General features: G+C 41.3%; 1 protein-coding gene across 1 annotated transcript in view; it reads left to right on the top strand.

Annotated features, from left to right (window-relative positions):
• The window catches only part of Acoxl (acyl-CoA oxidase like), a 352,250-nt gene that overhangs the window by 18,433 nt on the left and 306,513 nt on the right, over positions 1 to 27,304 (top strand). The window contains 2 exon segments of the mRNA XM_087201767.1: positions 1,443 to 1,515; positions 5,241 to 5,373. Coding sequence (XP_087057893.1) covers positions 1,443 to 1,515; positions 5,241 to 5,373 — 206 coding nt within the window.

Here is a 27,304-nt window from a genome sequence, read left to right as displayed (position 1 = left end):
GGGTGGTGAGAGCCGGACTGAGCAGGGTGCACTCAACCTGCACCTACTCTGCCTGTGAGCATGGATAAGCTGGAGCAAAATTTTCTCTTTTTATTATGACACGGTCATTTATATTGGGGCCCACCCTAATGACCTCCGGTTAACTCGACTGCTTTTGTAAAGACTGTCTCTGAATAAGGTCACATTAGGGCCAGGGATTTAGCTCAGTGGTTTCGCCACCTGCTGCACAAGCGCAAGGACCCGAGTTCGATCCCTGGTACCAAAAAAAAAACCCCAAAAAACAAATAAGGTCACATTTACAGATATGTGGGTTAGAACTTCACCATATGAATTTAGTGGGTTGGGAGGGGCTCACAATTCAGCTCATAACAGTCATGAAGAACAAGCCAGGGCTTTGGGCCATCTTTGGCCAATATCAAGCTAAGCCAAAGAAATGAACCCAAGAGTGAAAGACACAAGAGAGAAGGAAGATCAGAGGAGAAAAGAGGGAAATGTTAGGTTTTTGATGGAGGGATGTAGTCCCATTCCCACACTTAGTGCTAATTGGCCCCTGCTGCAGGGGCAGGGATGGGCTGCAGGTGGGTTTGCGAAGGTTTTAAATGCATCTCATGGGGGTGACTAAGTCCCTGGCCCCTTGACAGCACCTCACATGTCAAGTATTGCTGAGAGCAGAGGAGTAGCTGTGCTCCTATGAAGTCTTGCCAGACACTGAAAATACTGGCAATTGCAGAAAGTCTGCTTTGGTTTCCTTGTAAGCTTAAAATGCAAGCGTGTCCTTGTCAAGAGGTGATGTGGTAAATGAATACTTCTATAAAAGAAAGAGCCCCCAGATTAAATCTCCCCAGGTTTTTATACAGAAAAAGTAGAACTCAGACTCTGACAACAGGTGTCCTTAGGAAACAGGTCTGTCCTAAAGCAGTCTTTAGGACACCATGCCCTCCTGTGTCTTTGTGGCCACTTTCCATTGTCCTGTGGCCTTTGCTTTTACCAGTTCACCCAGTGTGCTAAAAAAGTACCCAGAGGGAGGAGAGGTCTCAGATCTGCATTCCTGGTTGGGGAATAAACTGGCTGTCCTTCCCTCCTTGTCTTCATTGTCCATTCTTTCTGTTGCCCTGGACTCTGTTTCTTAGCCACAGTCATTGCTGGGGGCGGGGGGAGTCGATGTTCCCTCACCAGGTCCCCAATCCAAACCCTGAATCCCAGGCAACACAGAAGCAGAAGTGCACTGTCCTCCATCCTCACTGGGGAGGGGTACGCTGGGAGCATAGGAAACAGACAGCACCCTCACCCTTTACCCTGAATAAAAGAGCATCAGCCCTTCTGCATGTGAAATAAGGGGCTTTGTGTTTTTAGGGGAGTCAGGCCTGGGAAGTAGCACGAAGCATATTTTTGATGCTGCATAGATTTCCCCTGCAGCTGCAATTCATTTCTGTTCTCTCTAGGTCTGCACGGTGTGGATAATGGAATTTTAATATTTGACAAGGTTCGGATACCAAGGGTGAACCTGCTGGACAAGTGAGTAGTTTTCTCCTAAATGACCACAGATGATGTAGTTTCTCCCAAGTGAGGCCTGGTTCTTCGGTCTCATGGGCTGCAGGCCCAGAGATTTTCTCCTACCTTCTCCTAAAGTTTACTGACAACACATTTGAAAAGGTAGAGAAGCAAATAGAAAAAAATTTAAATTCTCCAACATGCTCTTTTTCAGATATAATAATTATTAGACTTCAATATATGTCTTTTCAGACTTTTTTCCATGCCAACATAGCTACTGGATAGATAGGTTAGATTTTTACCAAATAAGATCCACTTATAGATGCTCTTTTTTAGACTTATAATTTACACTTAACATGATATATCAGTTTTTATGCAACAATGAACACACATAGGCATTATCATTTTTAATAGCACCATAAAAGTCTGTTAAATAAATGGGCTATAAGTTATGTAATCAACGCCTTGTCGCTGGGCATTTAGGTTGTTTTCTTTTTCTCCCCTACTATAAACTGATCAGTGTTGTTGCCTCCTTTGTGGGTGGCCAGAATTAAGACATCTCCCTTCAGCTTGGGAGGCTGTTAAACCACTGCTGCTTGGAGGAATAATTCTGGGGTGCTTGTTGTCGTTTCCCAGTGTCTCTCAGTGAGGCCAAGGTGAGTTCAACAATGAGGTGAAGGCTGCTTCCTCAGGTGTGTGCAGGGGTGGAGGTCCAGGGGTTGATTAATGATGTTCTTTGCAGAGACTAAGAAACAACAATTATCTTTGATTTTTCTTAGAAGTGGTTCATGAATCCTCTAAAAATCCTGAGCCACAATCATATTTAAATATCTGGCAAAGCCAGCAATTAGGGTATCAATAAACAGCTCTTTCTCCTTGCCTTCCTATGGATTACTTTCAAGCACTTTGCTCCTTTTTTGTTTTTGTTGCCTGCAAGTTCTTCTCAGCAGATAAACGTGGTAGCCAATGCCAAAAATTTGAGAAAAATGATGGGAAACAAAGTGAGAATGGACCAAATTCTGTTTGTTTTTCTCCCCTGTGAATTGGTAGGAAATAGAACAGAAACAATAAAAGCATGTTTGAAATTAGCCTAAGGAAGCCCCCTGGACCCTTTCAGTAGCCACCAATATCCATGAGAACAGGTCTGAGGATCACCTGCTCTCCCCGGAGGAGTCTGTGCATTCCCAGTCACCTGTCATTGTCACCCACTCTGGGGGATGGGGAAGAGGAAGGAAGCTGCAGATGGGGAACTCTCGGTACACCACCTCCCCAAGGAGATCTTAGTGGCTTGGTCAGTGCTGTGTTACAGGCTGAACCAATGCTGAATGTTCATCCAATGCATTAGATTAGAAAATCAATTTAAAGAGAGGGAAAAATGACAGGGAGCTACATTGTTTGTAGAAAACTTAAGGATATTTAAAGTCTTTCTTTGATCACAAAATTTGATTTTAACATCATTTCATTGCATTTTAGCTGCCCCCTGCCATGTATATAGATCATCAATGTCAATAGAGGGGTTTTGAGGTTTGAGGAAGGAGCTCCACTTTGGAGTATCAGTTCATGACCTGTTAAAAAGTGAGCTAGTAAATACAGTCCTATCAAGATCCCAGCTGCCTTCTTTTTCTTTCTCTTTTTTGCAGAAATAATAAACTGATTATAAAATTCATACAGAAGGGTAAGAAATCCATAATAGCCAAAAAATCTTGATAAAAAACAAAGTATGAGAACTCACACTTGTGATTGAAAACTTACTACAAAGCTATAGATTGCATGGTGGTATTTGTGTAAAGATAGATATATGAACAATGGAATAAAGAGTCTAGAAATAAATTCTCACATTGATGGTCAAGTAATATTCATTTAGAGTGCCAAAACAATTTAATGAGGGAAGAATAGTGTTTTCACTATAATATAATAGTGGTACTGGGGCAACTGGATCTTCAAGGGCTGGGGATGCAGCTCAGTGGTTAAGCACTTGCTTAGCGTGTGTGAGGCCTTGAGTTCCATCTGTAAAAGCATGAAGTTGGACCCATACTTCACACCATATACAAGAATTAACTCAAAGAATTCTCAACCTAAATGTATGAGTTAAAACTATACAACTCTTTGAACACAGGTTTAAATTTTTGTGACCTTGATTTAAGTGTTGATTTATTAGATGTGACTCCAAAAGCATAAGCAAAGAAAGTAGGTAAATTGAACTTCATCAAAATTAAAAAAAATATTTTATGCATCAAAGAACACTATGAAGAAAATAAACAATCTAAAGGGTGGGAAAATATTTGTAAATCAAATACATCATAAGGATATAGTGTCGAGAATATAAAAAGAACTATTACAGCTGAACAATAGAAAGAAAAATAGCCCAATTAAAAAGTGAACAGAAATCTGAATAGACATTTCTCCAAAGAAGATATACTAATTACTAGTAAACACATGAAAAATGTTCAAGATCTTTATTATTAGAAACATACTAACCAAAATCACAAGGAAAAAACATTCTATACCCACTAAGACAGCTATAGTAAAGGAGACACTTCCAAATGTTGGCGAGGATATAGAGAAATTAGAATCATGACACAGTCCTGGTGGTAATATAAAATGTCACAGATTTGAAAAACCACTTAGCACTTCCTCAAAAGTTTAAAGTTACCAGATAACACAACAGTTCTACTCCTAGGTATCTATAAAAACATTGCCCACAAGATAACTGAAAATATATGTCTATTCAAAAATTTGTGTGCAGATGTTCACACCATAATTATTTATAATATCCATAAAGTGAAACGACCCAAACTTCCATCAATTGTCAACTGATGAATGGATAAACAAAATCTGGTATATTCATACAATTAAATATTATTAAGCCATAAACAGAAATAAAGTATTGATACATACTACAACATAGATGAACTTTGAAATCACTATGCTAACTGAAAGAATCCAGACGTAAAGATGATGTATTATATGATTCCATTTATGAGAAATGTTGAGAATAGGCAGATGCATGGAGAAAGAAATAAATTAAGGGCTACCAAGGACTGGAAGGTGAGGATTATGGGCAGTGACTGCTAATGGTTCTTTGGGAGGTGAAGAAGGTATTTTGATTTAAGTGCAGTGGTCACACAAATTTGTGTGAATGTTCTAAAAGCCTCTGAACTGAACTCTTTACAGGACTGAACTCTGTGATGTGTGAATTATGTCTCACTTAAAAAGTGGGCCAGTGTGTGGTGAGAACAGTGAGGTTCTGACACTGGTGTTGTGATGCTGGTCCTCACATCTCAGGGGCCAAAGCTGGGCAGCAGATCAATGGTGGCAGAAAATCTGCTCTTACTTCTCATGAGTCCAGCCTTTCTCAGCATTTCCTGGGGAGGAACTCACAAATGGGAATTCATATGATGTGATCTGGCTTCTTTGTAGCATGTTTATCAGCACCTCATTTCTTGTTATGGTTGAATAATACCCCATTGTGTGAATATACCTGATTTTGCTTATCCATTCAGCAGTTGATGGGTGTTTGGGTTGTTTCCACTTGGGGGAATATTATGAATAATTGTGCTATGAGTCAAGCCTTTCTTGGGGGAAGGCACTTTGCCACTCTGCCCTTTGTCTCATGGGGGAGGTTTCAGGATGCGGAAATGTGTGCACTTCCCCATGTGCCCACCTGACTTCCTTTCTAGTGGTGCCATGTCTTTATTTTTTGTTAAACTCCACCTTTTTTCCAATTCAGCTTGTTTTACTTTCCCCAGATTGGGCTCTGTGGCTCCAGATGGACAGTACCATTCACCAATTAAGGACAAGAGTGCAAGGCTCAATGCGATGATGGTAGCACTGACCCCTTCAAGATTAGCAGTGACTTTCCAAGCCATTGGTGCCATGAAGGTCACTGACTCTGATTCATTTGACCTTCACACTGTTTATTCTCTGTGTGTTCTGGGGATGGGTAAAATGTCAGAAGCTGAGCTTCTTGAGCCATAGTTGGTGTAAAGTGGTTACATGCCAGGGGGAGCAGTTGACTGTAACACAGAACATTTCTGCATCCTTCTAAGATAGTATTCCATCCGTCTGCTCCCCAGATGTGTGCTGTTATCATGGTAGTAGAGCATGAGCATTGTAGCAATAGAGCCACACAAGATGACCCAGGGAGGCTGGGTCGTTCAGGATGAACACATCTACAGGGAAGCAGATAAGAGGTAACTCATGGGTAAAGATTAGCGAGTCTCGATGATCATCATGTGGCTGTCCAAGTGCGATATGCACCATCCATGAGGTCAGGCTCCCCCTCACCCCAGCTTCCCTCCCCCAGCTCTCCCTTGTATTGCTTTGGACAGAGCAGCAGGAGAGAAAAGCTCTGGAAGGCTCTTTTCTCCTCTCCACAGCTTCACACTGTTTTGTTCTCTGTGCCCTCTAATCTCTTTGAGTGAGAGCAAAGCCTGCTTTAAGCTTTCTTAAGCTTGGTGCAGCTGGAAGAGAGATGTAGATTCCCCAGGAATATACATTTGTGGCTTGAATCCAGCTTTTCCATCAAGAAGAAATAAATTTCATTCACCTGACTCTAGGCCTGATATCAGCCCATAAAAGTAACAGGAAACTCTTTCTTTACTCATTTCTGCTGGGCCTGCACTGATTCCAGCTTCACCAAGGCTGTTCTTCCCACAAATGGGTGCAGCTATGACAATATAACCACACTGGCTCAGAATGGAGCGTCCAGCCTTATGCCTCTTCTGGTCCCATTTCCATGGCTGTTTTGTGGTGGATTTGCATAGGGTGAGATGGGTGCTTGTTTCTAAAGTCCCCCGTCAAATGGCTCAGCTGGTCCCCGAATGGAACTATCTGATGACTAAGGTCCCAGGAGAGCCTTGTGATGAAGCATCCAAGTGTGGAGGAAAACTGGTTCTTCAAGTCTGTGATCCAAGCTGTTTCAGACATTGTCTGGACCCCAGGAAGAAAGAAAAGCAGAGACAAAGCCAGAGGATCCCAGAGAAGATAGGATGAAAATCCAATCCAGGGTTATTGGAAGCCAAACACTATATCTACACATTACCTCCCACTGCCCCCAGTCAAACAGTCTAACTGGGTGTCCTTCTGACAGGAGTGTTGGGCCCATAACAGACACTTCCTGGGAGGTGGCAGCAAAGGGCTCTGGGAACCCTGCACCTGTGACAGCTGTGGAGCAGGTGATGGAGCATGACAACATTCACAGAGCCAGCAGCTCTGTCAGTTCACTGAAGTTCTGGGACAATGGGAATCAAGGTATGGGGTGCTATGTATGGGGCTAGGACCTTCCAGGAGAGACTTGGCTTTAAATGTGACCAGATGTGGTGCAGTGTGGGGTTGGCTCTGGGGGAGGAGATGGATGGGTGCATCTCATAAGGCCCCATTCTCCGTTCTACTGATCAATTCCTTGTTGGATATCTGACAGGAATACTTTGTTCCTGGCAGCAGAGAGCACGATGATGATGATGGCTCTGATGTCAGAGAAACCTGGGCTCCAGTCTTGCCCCAGATGTGACCTGCAGAAGGGTCACAGGCAAGTCTATAGTCCCATCTAAGCCTCAATTTCCTCATCTGTAAAGTGAGTCTTTTGATGATGGAGAGGCATAGGTGAAGGCCTGCTGTGTGTGCACTGCTGGCATGGAGCAGATGCTCCAGAGCTCAGAGCCACCAGTGCTGTGATGGTTGTTACTGTTACTGGTGCTCATTCTGAGAAGACAGGAGTTGGCCATAGGAAAGGAATAAATGAGCTTTCCCATAAAACACATGCCTGTAACCCTGACCTCTAGGCAAGACAAATGGAAATGTTTTGCAGAGATACCTAGAATCCCTTGGACTCCTAGGTATCTAAAATCACAATAACCCCAAAATGGCAACCTACTCTGCCCATGTGGACCTTGCCAGCCAATGGTATTGCCCAGTGTTAGTTAGCTTTCTATTACTGTAAAAAATACCTGATATAATCAACTCAGAAAGAGAAAATGTTTATTCTGACTCCTGGTTTCAGAGGTTCATAGGTTCATAGGTTCATAGGTTCACTTGGCCATTGCTTTTGAGCCTGTGGCAAGATAGTGCATCATGGCCACAGTGAGCATCATAGAAGACAGGAAGGAGCTAGAGTCCCAATATCCACGGCACAACCCCCAGTGACCTGACCACTCTCCACTAAGCCCTGCCCCCCAGAGGTTCTGCCACCTCCCCAAAGCACCATAGGCTGGGCCACACATGGGGTTTTGGCAGACATTCAACATCCAAACTGTGGCACACAGGCAAGATGGGGGAGGATCCTGCACAGAGCTTCAGCACTGCGTGTCACCCTGCTGCACAGCAGCTCTAGTGGCTGTGACCTCATTGGGAGCATCTCTGGCAAGGATGATCTCAGCAGTCCTCTTGGCAGCCTCCCCCTCTCCTATAGCTCAAACACATGTCATGTATTTCCCTGGCTGAAACGCAAGACGATCCCGCTCCTTCTGCTCTGGCTGATGAGTGGAAAAATGGATCCTTCTCTTTTACGTGCATTCTTGATATATTAGAAAACTGTCACTGCAACTCGCCATGTGACATTCACTCAAGGCCAAGCATCTCCATCCTTTTAAACTTTGCCCAGATGTCTTATTTTTCATGATAATCTCTCATTTCAATGATATTCTCCAGTATTTTCAGATTTTCCCTCAAAGCCTTGCTCTAATAGCCATCCTCTCATTTGTGTCCAAAATGCCATGCCAATTTAAATGATTAGCAAGAACACAAGGAAAGGGAAAATAAGATGTTTAGTGGCGTGGGAGGGGCCTGGAGAGAATGCTGCAGTCTATATGGGAGGCTGGGAAGCTTTCCCAGGGAGGAAGGAAGCTGGGGACGCCATTGTGAGTTTGGAGAGTTGAAGGAAAGAGTTGAGTGACAGACGCGAAGAGGTCTGGCCCATCCTCTTGGGTTTATCCCACATAGAGGTAAATATTTCAGCACGAGACAGGCTAGTCCCCCCTCATAAAGGAGTTTCTCTAAGGGGAACTCTTAGAAGCTGGGTCCTATCCCCAGAATGTCTGGCCTGGCAGCTTTAGGGTGGGGCCAGAGAGTCTGCATTTCTAGCAAGTTCCCAGGTGCTGCTGAAACTGCAGGTAGGGGCCTGCACTTTGAGAATCTGAGCATAGGATGGATGAGTACAGTTGTATATCACTTCTGTGGCCTTCCAGTGTTCCCAGGCTCAAGTTCTTGTCCTGTCTCTAAGGCCCTACAGGGTCCCTCCCCACCCTTTTCTGCCTGCTGGCCTCATTTTGATGGTGTCCCTGTGCCACATGTTTTCTCACTATGGGTGGGGGACTGTGGAGGCTGCTGTGCTGCCTATGATGTCCACTTCCAGCTCTGTGTGTGAATAATTTTCATGTACATTTCAGAGCTCTCACAACTGTCCCTTCTTCAGAAAGGCCACAGCCCAAAGTGGTCCTGTCATCCATCCCCAAGGCACTGAAACCCCATTGCAGCATTTAATTTGGTCATAACCAAGTAATAGTTGTAACAACTACATGTGGGTTAGACTTCAACATGAATTTTGGAGTGGGGCAAGTCACAGTTCAACCCATAACACATGGCTGTCTCCAATTTGACTCTCTGAAGATTGCATGTATAAAGAAATAATTAAGATTACATGAGATTTAGGCTTAAATTCCTAATTTCATAAGCTTGGTGTCTATGTAAGAAGAAGAGACACCAGAGACCCTGTCTGTGCGCACACAGTGGAGGGGCTATGCAAGGACAAAGCAAGAGGTGACCATCTGTAAGGCAGGAAGAGAGACCTCACTAGAAGCCAACCCTGCTGACACATTGATCTTGGCTTCTAGCCTCCAGAACTGTGACAAAATAAAATTCTGTTGTTTAAACCACTTGCTGTATATTGTGAAGTCATAAATGCCAAAGGACACAAAACAGCCTATGAGAGCTTGCGTTAGGAAGGACCTCTGAATAGGGCATCAACCAAGATTGCCGCTGGTGGGAGCTGGCTCTTCCTCCTCACTGCATCCCAGTGCCCAGCGCTAAGCAAGACAGAGAGATGTGCCCAGTATAAAGCTGTCAGTGAGTTGAATGGAACTGACATTTGTGGAAACAGTTGGAACGTTGTACCTCTCCACATGCCATAGTGAAGCCATTCACAGCATGGACCCTGGAACCAGCCACTCTGATTTGGCATCCTGCCTCTGAATTTATGACCTTCAAAAGTCACTGAGCCTCTCCACTTCTAAAAACATAGAGCCATTTTAAGGTCCCTGGGAGCCAGTACATGTATAGCAAATCCACATGGGACCTGTTGGTATTACAGGGAAGGTGGAAGCTTGCTTAATTAAGCTCAGTTTTGCTAATGATTACAATTACACCTAAGACTGAGGATTACAAATAGGGCTTCTTTCACATGCTCGGCCTTGGCAGTGGCCCCTGAGAGCACAGGAGAGTTTGAAGGCTGAGTCTGGATGCTGGGAAGAAGATTTAGATGAGCCAGGCCAGCTGTGGAGTGAGTGCAGACTGTGGGGCCCAGGCCACCTGGCCATCCTCCTGGGATCCAGTGAAGGATAAATGGTCTCGGGAGAAGAGCAGAGAGACTGAGTGACCATCTTCATGTTGTAGAAAGTTGCAATGTATAGGATGGTGGCAACTTCTACAGTCTGCTAGAGCAAAGGGACCAAATGTGGTTTTGGGTAGGATGCTCAGAACTTGGCATCTACACACAGCCTCGCAGTGAGTGTTGTTAGATGTGAAGAGAAGGTCTGAGGAAGGTATATCGTCCACTTTTTCAGGATGGTCTCTGTCCCTTGTGCTGGGGGTTTAGAATGGGATATTGTGTCCTAGAATGACCTTGCCAAGACTAGATGGAAAGAGTCATTTCATAGAGGATTAGAAAAATGAAGATAAGGAGATTGGGGCATCTTCTGAATTAGAAGTGACTGGTCACAGGTCAGTGAGGACCCTTCAGAGCCTAGCTCAGTGATGGGGTGATCACTTGGCTTGTGCTGCATTGAGGGCCTCATGTTCTTGCTGCTGTCTGGTCTAGACTGGGAATGCCCCTTCACTCGGGCTCTGACCAGTTTTGGTGATATTTCCAATGTCAATATTCTCACCTCATGTCTGGCTCTTGCCCATCTGCTGTAGGTGCCTCAGTCACTATCTGGGGCCTGGGATGGTCAGCTGGTATCAGAGTGTGACTTTCTACCTGATGGCCATGAACCAGACACTTTGAGAATTTCCCCCTTAAATTAATAATCACAATCTTTGTGAGTATTGTTACAAAACTATCAAGATTTTGTCTGATTTCTTCTTTCTAGAAGGTCATTTACTTTTCTGTTCATCTCTTCTTGTCACTTAAATCGATCTAATTTTTATTACTACCAAAGCATATTTAGTGGAGTCAGGGATTGTGTCTTTTTATTTAGTCTCAATTCAAGCCCCATTAGAGAAATTAATTCTATGGAAGTTTTTTATACTCCCATCCATCCGTCCTTCCATCTGTCCATCCATCCATCTATCCTTCCATCCATCCTTCCATTCTTCTATTGATCTACCTTTGTACTTATACCCATCTGTGTGTGTTTGAGGAAAGCAAGGTCATGCTGATCATCTTGTTCTGCTCAGGCTGGTGTTATTCTTTCTTCAGAATCCTTAGACACAGACAGACATGAGGTGCAAAGGATCAGGACCTGCTCAGTTGCTGGGCAACAGCAGGATGAAAGCCTTAGCCCAAAAGGGCCATGTGTAAAATATGTAACATTTCCTGTTCCCCAGTGTAGAAACTTCCCAGAATTGACCACCAGAGGGTGACAAACACCAATGGCATATTGAACTTCCTTGACTTTTAGAGTGCCTGGGATTTTGCTGTAGTCATTAGTTTACTTAGCTTCTTATCAGCTGTAAGTGTCAATTTATATAAAAAAGTGGTTAATATAAGAACCGCAATGCATCAGCTGAGTAATTCCAGTTCATGACCAAGATTGTAAATAAGATGTAAAATTACTTTAATGACTCTTTGGGGCATAAGTTGATATATAAATTTCACATTTCAAGGAGTAGAGGTCCCTTTAACTGAGTCCTCAGAGGCTGACCAGGGCTTTGGAACCTTGGGCTTGTGGCTGTGTCTGAGGTGAAGGAGGTTGTGACAAGGCCACAAGTATGGGCTGCTTCTGAAGATTCACCTGGGTCCTCCTTGAGGGTACCACTCACACCTTTAATCCTAGTGCTCTCCAGCCTAGCATTGCACCATGAATCAATCTCTCACTCTAGATTCAGCCACCTTTGAAAAAAACCCCACCTAAGACTGCATAATGCTTTGGGGGAACATTTAAGCACAAGCCATAACAAGGTCCAATGTCCAAACACCTTTACGATTGGAAGAACAGTATTCATATCAGCTGGGTCAAATGGAATCACTTCTGACATTCTACAAATTACTGAAAATCATATCATGTTTTTGTTTGCTTAATACTTGCTTTTCTGCAAAGTTTTTGATTTCTCCTAGACTGTCCACTTTTCTTTTTCCTTGTTGGGAGAAAAGAAAATATCCCTTAACCACCATAGCAATATCTTCTGGTTCTAGCTCATTTGGAATCCATGATTCTCCTTGAAGATCTAGTGGTGCCAACTGACTTCATATTTGGATTTTGATCAATTGTTTCTAAGCTCTGTGTATAGTAATCATCATTTAGGTATTTTGCTTTTTGCAGCCCTGTGAGATGGGTCCTTTTATGATTCCCATTTTTCAGATGGGAGTCCTGAGGTACAGAAAGATGTATTATCAGTCTGCCCATGGGGCTCCTATTCCGACAGTCCAGCTCTAACCCAGCACTAGGGTGGCTTCTGTGGTCCTCAAGTGAGAGGTTGTTGGTGCCCGTGTGAGCTCTGCTCACTGCTGCTCCTGAACCATTTTGGCACACAGTTGTATTTGCTTTGGTTAACCGAACCGAACCAAAGATTAAAACATTTTGTTCTTCACATTTAAAAACGTGGAGATTCCACCCAAACTGGGATTTGGCAGATGTTAAATGGTTAGTGACTGGGCCAGAATCCAGGCTTCCTTTTCCACAGAGACCTGGCACCTTGTTTATGTTTTAGAGGCACTGCCAGCTTTGCCTGATGGCTGATGTCACTATGGTCCTGAGCATCCATGTGCTGGGAGCAGGAGGAGGAAGGAAGTTGGGCTGGTCTAACCTTCTCATCCATGTCCTTTAACAGGGAAAAGGGCTATTTATAATAAATATTTATGGAGGGCCGGGGATTTAGCTCAGTGGTTCCGCCACCTGCCTCACAAGCACAAGGACCTGGGTTTGATTCCTGGTACAAAAACCAAAAAAAAGAATGACAATAAATATTTATGGAGCGTGTCCAGTGGACTTGTTAGCTCAATCCAATGGAATGATTTTGAATATATCTGCCTACTACAGTGAAATTTAATAAGCCAAAAAAGTTCACATTTCCTTACATAAATTTTAAGTAGTGAACTAGGCCATTTAAATTTGTCCCCACAAAGCCCTTTTAGGTGCTAAGAAAAGAAGCAAAATGATGGTTAGTGGAATATCTGTATTCTAAATTTTTTGATTTATTAACTTTAGACATTTCTACATCTCTGCTCTGAGAGATGAGTTCAGTTCACTTACACAGCACTCCACCCTTATTTCCCTTTTCACATATTTTCTCTTCACAACTTTTGACTTTTACATTATTTTTAACTGTCCCAAGGATTTCCAGTTTACCTATAAATATCTCGAAATCTCTATTTCCTACTATAACAACTCTATTTCTTGACTCCTTTCCATCCATTCCCCACTTCTTTCTGCTTAACCATTCACTTTTATACTGTCAAGGCTGAAGCATTTAAACATTTTCTTTCTTCCATAACCATCATCTAGCTTCTGGGCTTCGACTACATTATTAAGTCTAGGGCTATGTATGGTCGTATTGTTCACAGTAGAACTATGAAGGATGTGAAGATCGTTATTTTTTCTCTATAGGTCTTTGTTAGTTACTTTTCTCTCATTGTTGAGACAAAAATACCTGATACCCAAAGTTAAAGGGGGAAAGGTTTATTTGGCTTATGGTTCATAGAGGTTTCAGTCTATAATCGGCTGGCTCCTAGGCAGGCTGGCAGAGGGGCAACAGTTCATGCAGAAGACAGCAAAAGGAACAAGACACCTTAACAGCATCTTTCTGCCCCTTTTATCTTATTCAGACTACTTAGGGCAAGTAGCACTCACATCCTTAATCCTAGTGCCCTCCGGCCTAGCATTGCACCAAGAATCAATCACACACTCTAGATTCAGCCACCTTTGAAAAACCTCCATCTAAGATCACATGAGCCTTTGGGGGGACATCTAAACATAAGCCATAACAAGGTCCAATATCCAAACACTTTTACAATCAGAAGAACAGTATTCATATCAGCTAGGTCAAATGGAATCACTTCTGACCCTCTACAAATAACTGAAAATCATATCATGTTTTTGTTTACTTAATACTTGTTTTTCTACAAAGTTTTTTATTTCCTCTAGACTTTCCACTTTTCTCTTTCCTTTCTGGGAGAAAAAAAATACTTTCACCACCATCATAATATCTTCCAGCTCTGGCTCATTTGGAATCCATGATTCTCCTTGAAGATCTACTGGTGCCAACTGATTTCATATTTTGATTTTGATCAATTGTTTTTAAGCTCGATGTATAGTAATCATCATTTAGGTAGTTTTCTTTTTGTTATATTTTTGGGAATAGTTTGACTTTTTAAAAATCCCCATTATCTTTTCAGTTGGTTTTCTTCTAATATATATGCAAGTAATATCTTCTGGAAGTGTGTGTCAATGGTAATATTTTGGCTCTTTGTATATCTGAAGTGGTCTATATTTTGCTCTCAAAATTTGACTGATATGGGCCAGGGATTTAGCTCAGTGGTTCCTCTGGCTGCTTTGTAAGCACAAGGACCTGAGTTCGATCCCTGGTACAAAACATAAAAATAAAAAGTAAATAAAAAAAATTTGACTGTACTTTAACTGAGACTTTTAAGTTGAAAATAACTTTCCCTCAAACTTTACAGATGCTGCTCCCTTGTCTTCTTGCATCAATTCTGCTTATGGAAAAGCAGAAATATAATATAGTTTCCCTATATTATATACATGCATTTTATCTCTGTAAGCTACTTGTTTTGTGTGTGTGTTTGTGTGTGTGTGTGCTTGTGTGTGTGTGTGTGTGTGCATGTGAATGTGTGTGTGTGAATTTCAGAATGATGTAACTGGGTCTGCTTGGCACTCAATAGGCTCTTTAATTTTAAAACTCATATCTGCTTTCATTCTGAAGAATTTTCTTCAGTAGTTTTTTGGTAATTTTTTTTTTTCATTTTTGATTTCTCAGAACTATTTGGAGGTTGTACTTTTTGGCTTGATTACCTCTCATTTTTCCTTTCATATTTACTTACAGGAATTGCTTTATTTTCTGAAAAATTTCATATTAGTTTTATTTGCATAATTATTTTGAACTTTTTTTGGTACTGAGGATCGAGAACTTTTAATAATTCTTTCTTTTGTTCCTTCTTTATGGTAGTATGTTATAGTTCTCTAGATGCAATTGCTCTCTAATCTCTGCAGATATCAACTGGAGATTGATTTTCAGAGTTCTATTTCCTGAATTATCTTTCTTTCCTCTAGGGTTGGTTTGAGTTGATTAAGGGAATAGGGAGAGGGTTGCAGAGCTAAGGGACTAGAAACCATCAATTATAATCAGTGTGAGGTAGGTGCTGTTATGGAGTTAGAAATAGAACACCAGAAAAGGCCACTAAGTTTAGTTTAAGCCATTCAGAAGAGAATCCTCCAAAGACCTTACACTGAGTTTTAAAGGATGAGAAAGAGTTGGTTGGCAGAGTAGGAGAAGGACATTCCAGGTAGATGGGAATGTACCAAGACAATGAGGAATGAGCCAGTGCAGTCCCACTGTGGAAGAGCAGAGGACTTAGCATGGCCTGGGTTTGGATGGCCTGCTGAGGAGGTTGTGGTCAGGATAAGCTGGCTCAGTAGACAGGTGAGCCAGGGCCATGACTGACAGGCACCTGTGAGCTGTGGAACCTGTGGAGGCTCACATACAGGAGGGAGGGCCAGGTATGCAGTTTTGACTGACTGCTTTGGCAGCTGGCTGGAGGATGGAGGGGATGAAGGGTTGGTAATTGGGACTAGTATATTGGTCTAAGCAAGACATGATATGTGTAATTGTGGAAAGGGTGGGGAAAGAATACAATGTGTGCACAGGGGGCAGAATGGAGAGAGCCCTGGAGCCAATTCGATGTGAAGAATCAAGCATGACAGCAGTTCTGGCCTTGGTGACCTTGTGACTTGAACTTGTCTAGAGAGGTAAGGAGGGGGACACTTTCTCCACACCCATCATTTGAAATACAGTATTTCCTTACACTTACCACTCATTTCGGCCTTTCTCTTCTTGACTCTCTCTACCACACAGCTGTGGAATGACTCATCTCATTAAGGCATTTGAGAGCCTGGCTTGGACTTTTGTGGAACCACTCTGGCCTTCTCCTTCTTCCTTCTCCCTCAGGGAGCAGGTACTGAGAGTTGGCCCTAGGGAAGACCCCGTTTATGAGGATATTTCCATCTAACACCACCAGGACAGTGTGGACAATTGTGTCTAAAGCTGGACTCAGGGCAAGTTTATTTGATGGAAAATAAATCAGTCTAGATTGTAGTGATGTGGGGATTGGGACGTTTGGTGGCATTAAATTAAATTAATTACTTTATGTATTTAAAGAGCTGGGGATCTAACCCAGAGCATTGTACATGCTAGGGAAGCACCCAACCACTGAGCTTCACCTCCAGCTCTTTTGTTGGTATTTTATCAAAAACCCTTACATCCTGTACTGAATCTTTAAAAACATAAAAGGAAACATTTCCCATTTCTTATGTAGATATCCAGAACTTTGTGTTTTTCCTCAGAGACCTGCCCACCCCAGGGTATTTTCAGTCTGGGCAGGTGTGTGCATGGCAAAGACTATTTTGATTTTATTTCCTGCAGAGTGTTCTTGCTCCTTGGCTACCCTTTCAGAGTGCTCACGGGTGAGCCTCCTGGGTCTGACGACATTGTCAGTGTGACTAGAGTGCTATTCTGGGCAGATGACGCACAGGTCCAGGGACAGTCTCTGTTCTCTAAAGACGTCTGTGTAATAGGATTAAGGCTTCAGAGAGTAGCCCTAGCCCCAAATTTCTCTGGAGCAAGGCTAAGGGGAATTCTATCAGAATGAGAGAAATTGATCCCAAACTTCAGCAACACAGATTCTGTTGCAGTTGCTCAAGCAGGACACCTCTGCTCACCTTTAGGCTCTGCATAGGTTGGCCCCTCTGCTCCTGATTCTGCCTAACTTCTCCTCTCTTATTCCCTGGATCTGTCTCAGTATAGATGCTGTGTTCCCAGCAAACCTCCCCACATTTGTGTTTGCCAGTGCCACACAGAGCCCTCCTAGTATCTTGCTTATTCCGCCCTGGTGTTGATTGCTTATTTCTCTGGTAACTACCCAAGGGCCGGTAATTCACACCATTCCAGGCATGCAGGAAGCCCGCAGGAAGTATCTGTGGATGGAGGTGAGCCCTGTGGCCAACCCATCACAAGTATCTTTGTTCTAATGGAATCAAGGAGAAAGTGAGGGAGCTGCAGTGATCTACAATGGGTTAGGCTCTCAGCACTGTACACAGGCTCTTGTCTAGAGCCCCCTGCAGCTCTCCCACCATCCTTGTTTTACAGATGGTAGACAGAGGCTCCAAGATGTGAGGCAGCTTGGCCAGGCACACACTTCATGTGGGACACCAAGGTGTCTCAGCCAGCCTTGTCCTTGAATGACTGGAGGGTCCCTACAGAACTCTTCTTGTCAACGACCCCTTGCTTGAGGCTGCTCTGGAGGAGGAATGATGGGCTTGTTGGGGTCTCATCTTGGATTTCCAGAAACCTCCATGCTTCTTGCTAAGGTGACTGTACTTTCTCTGACCTTTGGGCTGACCTAGAGCATGTGACATTCCAAGGACTCAATCCCATCTATCTCTAAAGTTGTGGAGGTGGCCAGAGACTTTAACTTGATTTTGGTTTCCAGGAATATCTCAGGTCAGGTAGTCAGGGCAATGGATATTAGCTCTGGGCTGTGTTTTCTTTATCTGATTAGGTCATGTTTTCTTTATTAAATTTCAACTGGTGATCATGTTGGAGTGAGTAGACTTTTAAAAAATATTTGCATATCTCATTTCTTTGTCTAATTAGCGTTGTGAGAATAATGTCCCAGTTTTCATGCTTGAATAAATAGCTGTCATGGTGTAAGGCGCTCAGGGGCTGGCTTGCTGCTACGCTCCCCCTTCCTCATGTTTTCCATCTCAGCCAAGCTTTGCTGCAATCTACCCTCCTGACTTTTCTTTAAGAAGAACTGATCTTGTCAGCCAAATGAGGCTTCTGATCCCAACATAACTTCTCATTTTAGAGGATACTTTTGTCAGAGCTGCAGCATGATTCTGAATATCAAATCACTGGAGATAATTAGTACAAAAAGTATACTATCTCCTTGTGCTCCATTTAAAAATTAAGTAAAATTTAAAAAAGAAGGGAAAGAATTCAGCCAAAATATGGCTTTTCCTCAGACATGACCCCATCTTTACATATGACCTCATAGATCCTCTGGTTTATTCATCACAGGTGGACTATAGGCATCCAAGGCATGTAAGTACCCAGGTGTCTCTTCTGTAAATGAAATGTCATCCTCATCTCCTGAGGATTTGATGGGGTTTTATATGCTCTTATATTTGGTGAGGTGTTGGTTATTTCTGATGTCACCTGTATTTGAACCCAGAGCTGTGTGAGGTGACCTGTGACCATATCTTTAACTAAGGGGTGAGGGGCTTACTGGAATAGGAGTATGAGTTCTGGTGAGGCTTGGAAATGAAGGTTTAGAAGGAAAGGTGACCTGAACATATCAGAATCAAGAGGGAAAAAGGAAAATAGAAAGGGAGAGATTAATGCTACTAGAGAGGGGGAAGTTGACTGAAGGGAAGGTCACCGGGAGTCATAGGACATGAGATTAATCATAGGTGGAAGGTTGAGCCTAAAACCAAAGCAGATATTTCTCCCTTAGAGACAGGACAGTAAGAAACCTGAAGAGTGGAGGAGCTATGGAGAAATTTTCAAGCAGGGTCAAAAATGTTGAGGGTGTGGCAACCGATGACTTCTGTCCTCTATTGGAACACAGAAGTACAGTCAAGTTTTGAGGAAGGGAAGCTGTGGTAGCTGTAGAAAGCAAGAAAGAAGAGGCTTGGTTCAGCTTTAGCCAGCTTTCCATTGCTAGGACAAAATACCTTAGAAAGTCAATTTAGGAAAGGTTTATTTTGGCTCATGGTTTCAGAGGCTCCAGTCCATAGCAATTTGGCTCCACAGCTGTTGGGCCTGTAATGAGGCAGAACATCATGTTGGGAAGTGCATAGTGAGACAATGCTGCTTACCTCATGACATCCAGGGAGCAAAGAGAGGGGGAGGAAGGGGCTGGGGCCCAAATATCCCCTCCAAGTGCATGCTCTCAAAGACCTAACTTACTTCCACTAGGCCTCACCCACTGACAGCACAATAGGGTGGAGACCAAGTCTTTAACACATAGCCTTTGGGAGATGTGTAAAATCCAAACCATAACAAGGCTCAGTCTTCACAAGTTTTCAAGGTGATAGGGTAGGGAAGAGAGAAGCAAGAAGAAAGAGGACATGGAGACCATCAAAGTTGCTTTCATTTAACTTGCATTCATGGCAGTGCCAGGTAATGTGAAGATGTGGTTTGTACCTGGGAACAAAGGTAAGGGAACAGGATGGTTCAGTTGGCCCACATTTGGAAATTCACCAGTTGGGTTGCAGAAGAACACTGGATGGCAATGAGGTAGCAGCTGCTGGGAATGTGGAATTAGGGGAGCCCAGGAGCTGAGAGTGGGAGGGCGTAGAAGGATGAGACACTGTGGTCAGAGAGGAAATCTCTCTCCTTCCACAACTATGGGATATTCAGAGCATGATTAGGAAGTTCCAATGAATGATATTGATGATTCACCTATAGATTTCACTGTGCAGCAAATATGAGCATCTGTATGAAAAACTTTATGGCAAGGATGGCTGTCATATCTCATAGCCTGGATTTTTTCCAAACTGCAATTTCAAGGGCAATTCACTGAAGTTGGGCTCTCAATATCTGTGACCTCATAGCCATGTGTCAAGGGAGGTTATGTCTTTCCTCAGCTCCACGTCATTCTGTCCTGAATGCTGAAAGAGTGTAAGTGAAAGACATACAATGCGATCTCTTTTGAGGAGCCATTCAAGATATTTTCCCTTGTCTTTCTTACTCGTCTATGATAGTTTCTAGTCATTAATGTAGTGAAAGGAGTTAAGAAGATCTCCATGACTTGAGGATGGAGCCTTCAAACAGGGTTGCCTGGGCTTCATTGAGGTGCTAGACCCCCAAATGCAGCAGAATCCTAGGACAACTCCACCTGGGTCTCTCTCTGTAACTCAGACTCTGATGCCCTTGAAGAAAGTGTGTGTCATTCTCAGAGACCTCTGGCACATGTGCCCTGTGCATCTCTTTACTACCAAAGTCACTGACTTAAGATGACTAAGGTAGTACTTGTCAAGTGTCATCCAAATTACTCCTCTCACCCACAACTCCTTTATATGAGAAGCCCACACTTAAATGTGGCGAGTTTCACTTTATGTCCTTGAGGGTGGAGTATCTGAATAAATTATTTGAAATTCTTTTGCATGGGAAATTTATTCCTTCACCTCCTTCACATTTATTTAATCACTTCTTTATATCAGTATGTACTTATCTCATACTACATATATTTTGTGGAATAAATTATTTCAGCTTTGGCTGAATTTCAGTTGGCTCTTATTTCCCTTTGACACAGTTCTGTCACTGTGTGTGTGTGGTGTGGCTGCAGATGCTTTAGACCTTCTTTCTTTCTGGGACTACAAGGTGCACCAGGTTCATTTTGTCTCTTCCCTGCCCCAGGGAATCAATCATTTTGCCAAGGAGCCCTGGTTTCTCTTTTTGAAGAACTCTTTGAGGAACAAGAATTTGGTTGCCAGTTGTTTTCTTTGCTACTAGAATGTTGCTACTTCTAGGCTTTCTCAGTTGATAGAGCAAGGAGAAGTATGTGTATATATGTGTATATACTAGCCTGTGTATGTACACATATGCACACATTTGTATTAATTTGTATATTTATCAAGCTAACCATGAATTCACATAATGCCTGAACTCTGATTCATTACCACATAGATCATTCTAGACTTCTCATACTGTTTTTCTGTAACCTGCTTCAACCTTGAGGACCCTCTGTTTACTTTATCAGTCAACTGCACTGCACATGTTCCTGGCCACAGCACTGTGAACTCATGGCCTGTAGGAAACTACTCAATCATGTCCAGTACAGTGCTTAGGTATACTTTGCCTTTTGTCTCATGGTCTGTATGTAGCTCCAAAGTTGCTTACGTCAGCATCTTTATCTCCCACCCTTCTCAGTGAGGTTGCGTCAGGCATTTGTAATACAGTTAGTTTCTTTTGTCACTATAGATTCCACTCTGGGATCCCTCGACTTCAAAATATTTTTTTAAAATTGCAAAAATTAATTTTCGCTCATTGTGCTGTAAAGTTCTATGAGTTTTGACAGACACAGTCTCATACATTTGTCAAATGTAATGTCATACAAAATAGTTTCACCAGCCCCAGATAATACCCAGTGCTTCACCTATTCAGTTCTCCTTCCCACACCTTTGTCAACTGTTGATATATTTACCACCTCTATCTACTTGCTTTTTCTAGAATGCCTATAAATACAATCACATAGCAAGTAGCCTTTTCAGGGTGACTTCTTTCACTTTACAATTTGCATTTAAGATTCATCCCTGTATTTTTATAGCTTGATAGCACATTTTTTTTTTTTTTTTTTTTTTTTTGCTGAGTACTATTTTTCTATGATATAGTACAGTTTGTTTATCCATTCACCCATTGAGGAACATCTTGGTTGCTTCCCATTTTTGGTGATTATGAATAAAGTTGTCATAACCATTTGTGTCCAGATTTTCCTGTGGACATAATTTTTGAGATCACCTTGGTAATATACATAGGAGCACTATTGATGAGTTATATGGCAGAACTGTGTAGTTTTTTAAGAAACTGCTAAACTTTCTTCCAAAGTATCTCTATCATTTTGTACTTCAACAATTAATAAGAGAGTTCTTGTTGTTCAAAGTGTTCTGGCTTTTCTCTTTTCTAACAGGTATGTAGTAGTATCTTGTTATTTTAATTTGTATTTTACTGATGACAAATAATGTTGAACAGCTTCTTATATGTTTATTTGCCCTTTGTATATTTTCTTTGGTGGATGTCTGCTCAGGTTTTTTTTTTACATATTTTAAAATTGAGTTGTTTGTGTTCTTATTGTTGAGTTCTAAGAGTTCTTTATATATTTTTGTTACCAGTCTTTTATCAGGTAGATGTTTTGCAAAGATTTTCTACCTATCTGTGGCCTTTTGTTCTCTTAACAGTGTCTTTCACAGGACAAATATTTAAAACTTTAATAAAAACTTAATGTATTTATTTTTTCTTGCATGGATTGTGTTTTTGGTGCATACCTAAAAATTCACTGCAAACCTAAGGTCATGCAGATTTTTCTCCTGTGTTTTCTAGTAATTTTTTATTTTTCATTTTATATTTAGGTCCATGATCTGTTTAAGTTAATTTTGTCTAAAATGTAAAGTCTAGGTCTAGTTTGTGTGTGTGTGTGTATGTGTGTGTGTGTGTATGTATGGATGCATCATTTATCAGAAAGGCTATTCTGCCTTGGTTCAGTTGTTTTTGTATCGTTGCCAAAACTCTGCCTATATTTGTGTGGGGGTATTTCTGGGTTCTCTGTTCTGTGTCAGTGACCTAAGTATCTACTCTGTCTCTAATATACTGTGTTGATAGAATAATCTTGAAATAAGATAGTATGAGTTCTTTAGTTTTGCTGTTCTTCAATACTGTTTTGGCTATTCTAGATCTGTTGCCTTTCCTTATAGCTTTTAGAATCAGTTATTATACCCATAAAATAACTTGATTGCTTTGGGATCCCAAAATAGATATCTGAACAACACATTTGTAATACTAGCTACTCAGGAGGCTGAGGTGGGAAGATTGTGAGTTTAAGCCTAGCTACAGAACTACAGTGTGAGACCCTGTCTCAAAAGACAAAAAAAAAAATCTAACCAAGCGAAAAGATATTTTAATGACATTGAGTCTTCTAATACAGACTATGTTCTTTGATGTTCATTTTTAATATCTTTATTCTCCCCCTTTTCAATAATTTATATTCATTTCTCTTCAAGCTCATTTTTTCTTTGTTATCTCCATTCTGCTAATAACTTGTCCAGTGAACTTTTATTTTGGGATATTATATTTTTCCATTCTAAACTTTTCTTGTTTCTATTTTCCATTTCTCTGCTGAGATTCCCTGTCTTTTTATTAATTAGATCACATTTTCTCTGACCTCATAGAGTATGGTAATAACTCGTACTTTAAAGTCATTCACTGATAATCCCAACATCTACAGCATCATATGGTGGGCATTTATTGACTGTCCTTTCTCTTTGGAATTGTCACATTTTCTCTGTTCTTTGTAAATGAGTTATTTGGGATTATGTCCTGGAAATTATGATTGTTATGTTTTGGAAACTCTGAGTGATGTTATATTTTTCTGAAGAAAATTGATGGTTTATGTTAGCAGGCAGTTAACCCACCCTCAAGGACTGATCTTGAACTTTGTCTTGTCTTCTGTGGGTTCAAATGTTGGTTCAGTTCTTTAAGCCTTCCTACCCTGTTTTGAGTCTGTCCCATGCAAGATGGTTTAGTGGTCAGGTGGGAACTCGTCCAGAGTTCATGCTCAGAAACTGGGGATCCCCTCTGTTCTTTATTCTCTGAGATTCTTCTTCATACTGTAGTGACCATGGATGGTTATTTTGGCTTATTTTCCTGGTTCCTGCAGCCACAAAGACCACAGTTTTTTCACAGAATTTTACCATCCATGTTATACTAGGCCTCAGCTGTGGCCTGTTTTCAGTAGAAAAACAATAACAACAACAAAATCAGGAAATTTACCCAGTGCCAGTGGCTGCTTCAAGTACTGATTCCTTTGTTCCTCAATTTGTGTACTTGTTTCTATTTTTCAGGACCCTCAATAGTTGATTATTTTTTGTAATTTTCTCAAAGTTTATAGTTTTTATTGGTGGTGGCGGGGTAGGCTTGGAGAGGGCTCATGTCGCTATGCCCAAAGTAGGCTTCTGCCTATCTTTTTTTTTCACCAAACATTATTTCTTGGAGGTCTTTCCAAATTAGACAATATCCTCATTGTAAGAAAAGTCACTTCCTGGTGGAACTTTATGTTGTTTCCAAAGTTTTGCTTGTAGAAAAAGGCTTTCTCAAATGTCCACGTAACTTATACAATGCTTCTAGGCCTTGGTAGATGAATGTCTTGAGTCTTCAACCACAATAGAGGTTTTTCTTGGAATTCTGAGAAATAAAATATTCATTTCCTTTGGAGCCATGTGGTTTCTGCCTCCCTGTGTAGTTAGTTGAGAGAGCCTGGCCATTTTCTGGGTGTATTTGGTGGCAGGAAGGGTGCAGGAGAGGATGGTGATGAGGGGTGCTGAGCATGCAGAGCCAGCAGTGCTCAGCTGAGGGGTCAGGCAAGCCAGATGCCAAAGGACAGTGACAGCCAAGGCAAGTCTCACAAAGCTGGGGGATTTTATTTCACTGTCTGTTTCCAAACTATTTATCAGCAAAGGATGAAAGGCATCTTTGGACAAAAAGATTTCTCTCTTTGCTTTGCTCACCTCTAGATTATCCCCTGCAAAGGCCAAGATTAGCTTTTCAGAAGTGCCTCTTAGTATCACTTCCTTGCTCACACACACACCACCTTCAGCATTAACCCTCAATTAATCACTTAACAGTTTACCCCCGGCTCAATGGGGAGGCACCAGCGTTTTTTTGTTAATGTTCTGACTATCCAGAGCATGGTGTCATTTCAACCAGTCGATTCTCCTTTGCAGGAGATACACTCATATGTTGTTTATTTGTTTTATATTGACTATTTTTTTTGCATGCTTTTTAATTTAGAACATTGTAGTGCCTTTGATGTTTATTTCTAGTGAAATCTAATGATAAATTCTGGTTATTTTCTTTTACTAATTCATGTTTATTTGTGAAACATAACCTATAATTTTGTGCTACAATCTATAAAAACTCTTCTCATAAGTATATTAGGTATAAGTTTTATACTTTTCCAGATCTCAGTGATTTCTTTTACAATACAAAATGAGCATGTTTGGGGCACTGAGACTGAATAGGAAGGAAGTGCCAAAAGATCTGCAAAAGAAAAAAACTGAGAAAGGGAGAAATGTTAGCATTTCAGGGAAGAAAATTCTGTGTTATGAAATGGAAAGACAATAAAGATGTCTCCTTATTGTCAACTATTCATAGTACAGAAATGGTAGAACTTGAAAGAAGGAATGAAATTTTAAAAATTCTGATAGTGGTCAATGTTTATAATTCTATGGGTGGTGTTGACAGAGTTGACCAACATCTAACAAGCTATCCTATAATCAAAAAGTGAGGAAAAATATTATGATAAAACATTTATGTACCTTCTAGATCAAACAATATGCAACTCATTTGTTATTTATTTATTTTTTATTAATTTTGTTGCTACATTTTAGGTATACAATATAATGACAGCCATCATTGGAAATTTGCACCGTTACATAATCTCTCTTGGTTCATATTTTTTCCCCATTCTTCTGCCCTCCCTTCAACCCCTCCATCCCTCCCTATTTACAAAGACTTTGTTCCTATTTTTTCAATTTCTCATATTAATTACATTCCCTTCTTTCCTTTCCCCTACCCCTCCCACTTCCCTTTCCCCTTTGCCCCTTTTCTTCCTATTTCACATTATCTATTATATCTTGTAGTCCTTATTTACACTTTGAGTTTCTCACACTAGAGAAACTATTTGGTATTTACACATGTGTGTCCTGTTTATTTCACTTAAGAGTATCGCCTCAATGTGCCTCCATTTAGCTATAAATGTCTGGAATTTCTCACTTTTATGGCTGAGTAGTACTCCATTTTATTAAAAAAAGCATATTTTCTTTGTCCAGTCTCCAGTTGGGCATTTGGGCTGCTTCCAAGTTTTAGCTATTACAAATTGTGCTGCTATGAACATGGGTGCACATATATCACTGTGGTATGATTCTTTTAATTCTTTGGGGAAGATACTCAGCAGGGGAATAGCTGGGTCAAATGGGACTTCCAGGCCTAGTTCTTTGAGGTATCTCCATACTGATTTCCACAGTGGTTGCAACAGTCAACACTCCCACCAGCAGTGGAGCAGGGTTCCTCTTTCCCCACAGCCCCTCCAGCATTTGTTATTGGTTGATTTCATGATAGCAGCCATTCTTTCTGGAGTGAGGTGGAATCTCAGTGTTGTTTTCATTTGTATCTCTTGAATGACCAGTGATGTTGAACATTTTTTCATATGTTTATTTGCTATTTCTACTTCTTTGTCTGAGAAATGTCTGTTCATTTCAGATGTCCATTTTTGGATTGCGTCTTTAAATTTGGGAGGCCTGATTTTTTGAAATTCTTTATAGATTTCAGATAGTAGACCTTTGTTTGAGGAACTTCTGGTTAAAAATTTTGCCCACATTATGGGTTATCTCTTCACACTGTTGATGGTTTCTCTTGCTGTGCAGAAACTTTTTAATAAGAAGAGATGCCACTTGTTGATTGTTTGTGCTAGTTCATGGGCATCTGAGGTTTTGTTCATAAAATCTTTTCCCACACCAATGTCTTCAAGAGTTCTACCTAGCCTCTGTTCCAGCTGGTTCAGGATTTCTGTTTTAATATTTAGATCTTTAATCCATTTTGATTTTATTTTTTTGCATAGTGAGAGATATAGGCCTAATTTTAGTCTTCGGCAAGTTGAAACCCAATTTCTCCAGCAGCATTTATTGAAGAGGCTATCTTTCCTCCAGTGAGGATGTTTGGCTCCTTTGTCAAAGATGAGGTGGCTGAGTGTGTCTGGAGTTGTTTCTCTATCTTCTAATCTGTTCCACTGGTCCTGAGGTTTGTTTCTTTGCCAGTACCATGCTGTTTTTATCACAGTAGCTTTGTAGTAGAGTTGCAGGTTGGGGATTGTGCCATGTCTCTGTTACCTAGAATTGCTTTTGATATTCTGGGTCACTTCTTGTTCCAAATGAATTTTTGGATTGTTTTCTCAAGGTCCGTGAAGTATGCTGCTGGGATTTCTATTGGGATTGCATTGAACCTATATAGCTGTTTTGGAAGTTTGGCCATTTTCACTATGCTGATTCTTCCTACCCAGGAGCAAGGGATGTCTTTCAACTTTCTGATATCGTCTTCAATCTCTCTTTTCAGAGTGCTATATTTTTCAGAGAAGAGGTCTCTGATTTCATTTGTTAAGTTGATTCCTAGGTATTTCAGTTTTTTAAATGCTATTGTGAAAGGAATTGTTTGCCCTATTTCTGTCTCAGTGAATCTCTTGTTCATGTAGAAGAAAGCTATCGATTTTTGTGTGTTGACCTTATATCCAGCTCTTCTACTGAATTTGGTTATTAAGTCTAGAAGACTTTTGGTGGCGTTCTCGGGGTCTTCTGTATAGAGTATCATGTCATCTGCAAATAATGACAATTTTACTTCTTCATTTCCTATCTTTATTCCTTTTATTTCTTTTTCTTGTCTA

This window comes from Heterocephalus glaber, unplaced genomic scaffold, assembly GCF_053883595.1.
Source record: "Heterocephalus glaber isolate CG9 unplaced genomic scaffold, H.glaber_assembly_v1.0 deba00000470, whole genome shotgun sequence".
In the NCBI taxonomy this organism is placed as follows: Eukaryota; Metazoa; Chordata; class Mammalia; order Rodentia; family Bathyergidae; genus Heterocephalus; species Heterocephalus glaber.
The sequence above is the reverse complement of the archived record's forward strand: the minus strand, read 5'-3'. Positions and strand labels throughout refer to the sequence as shown.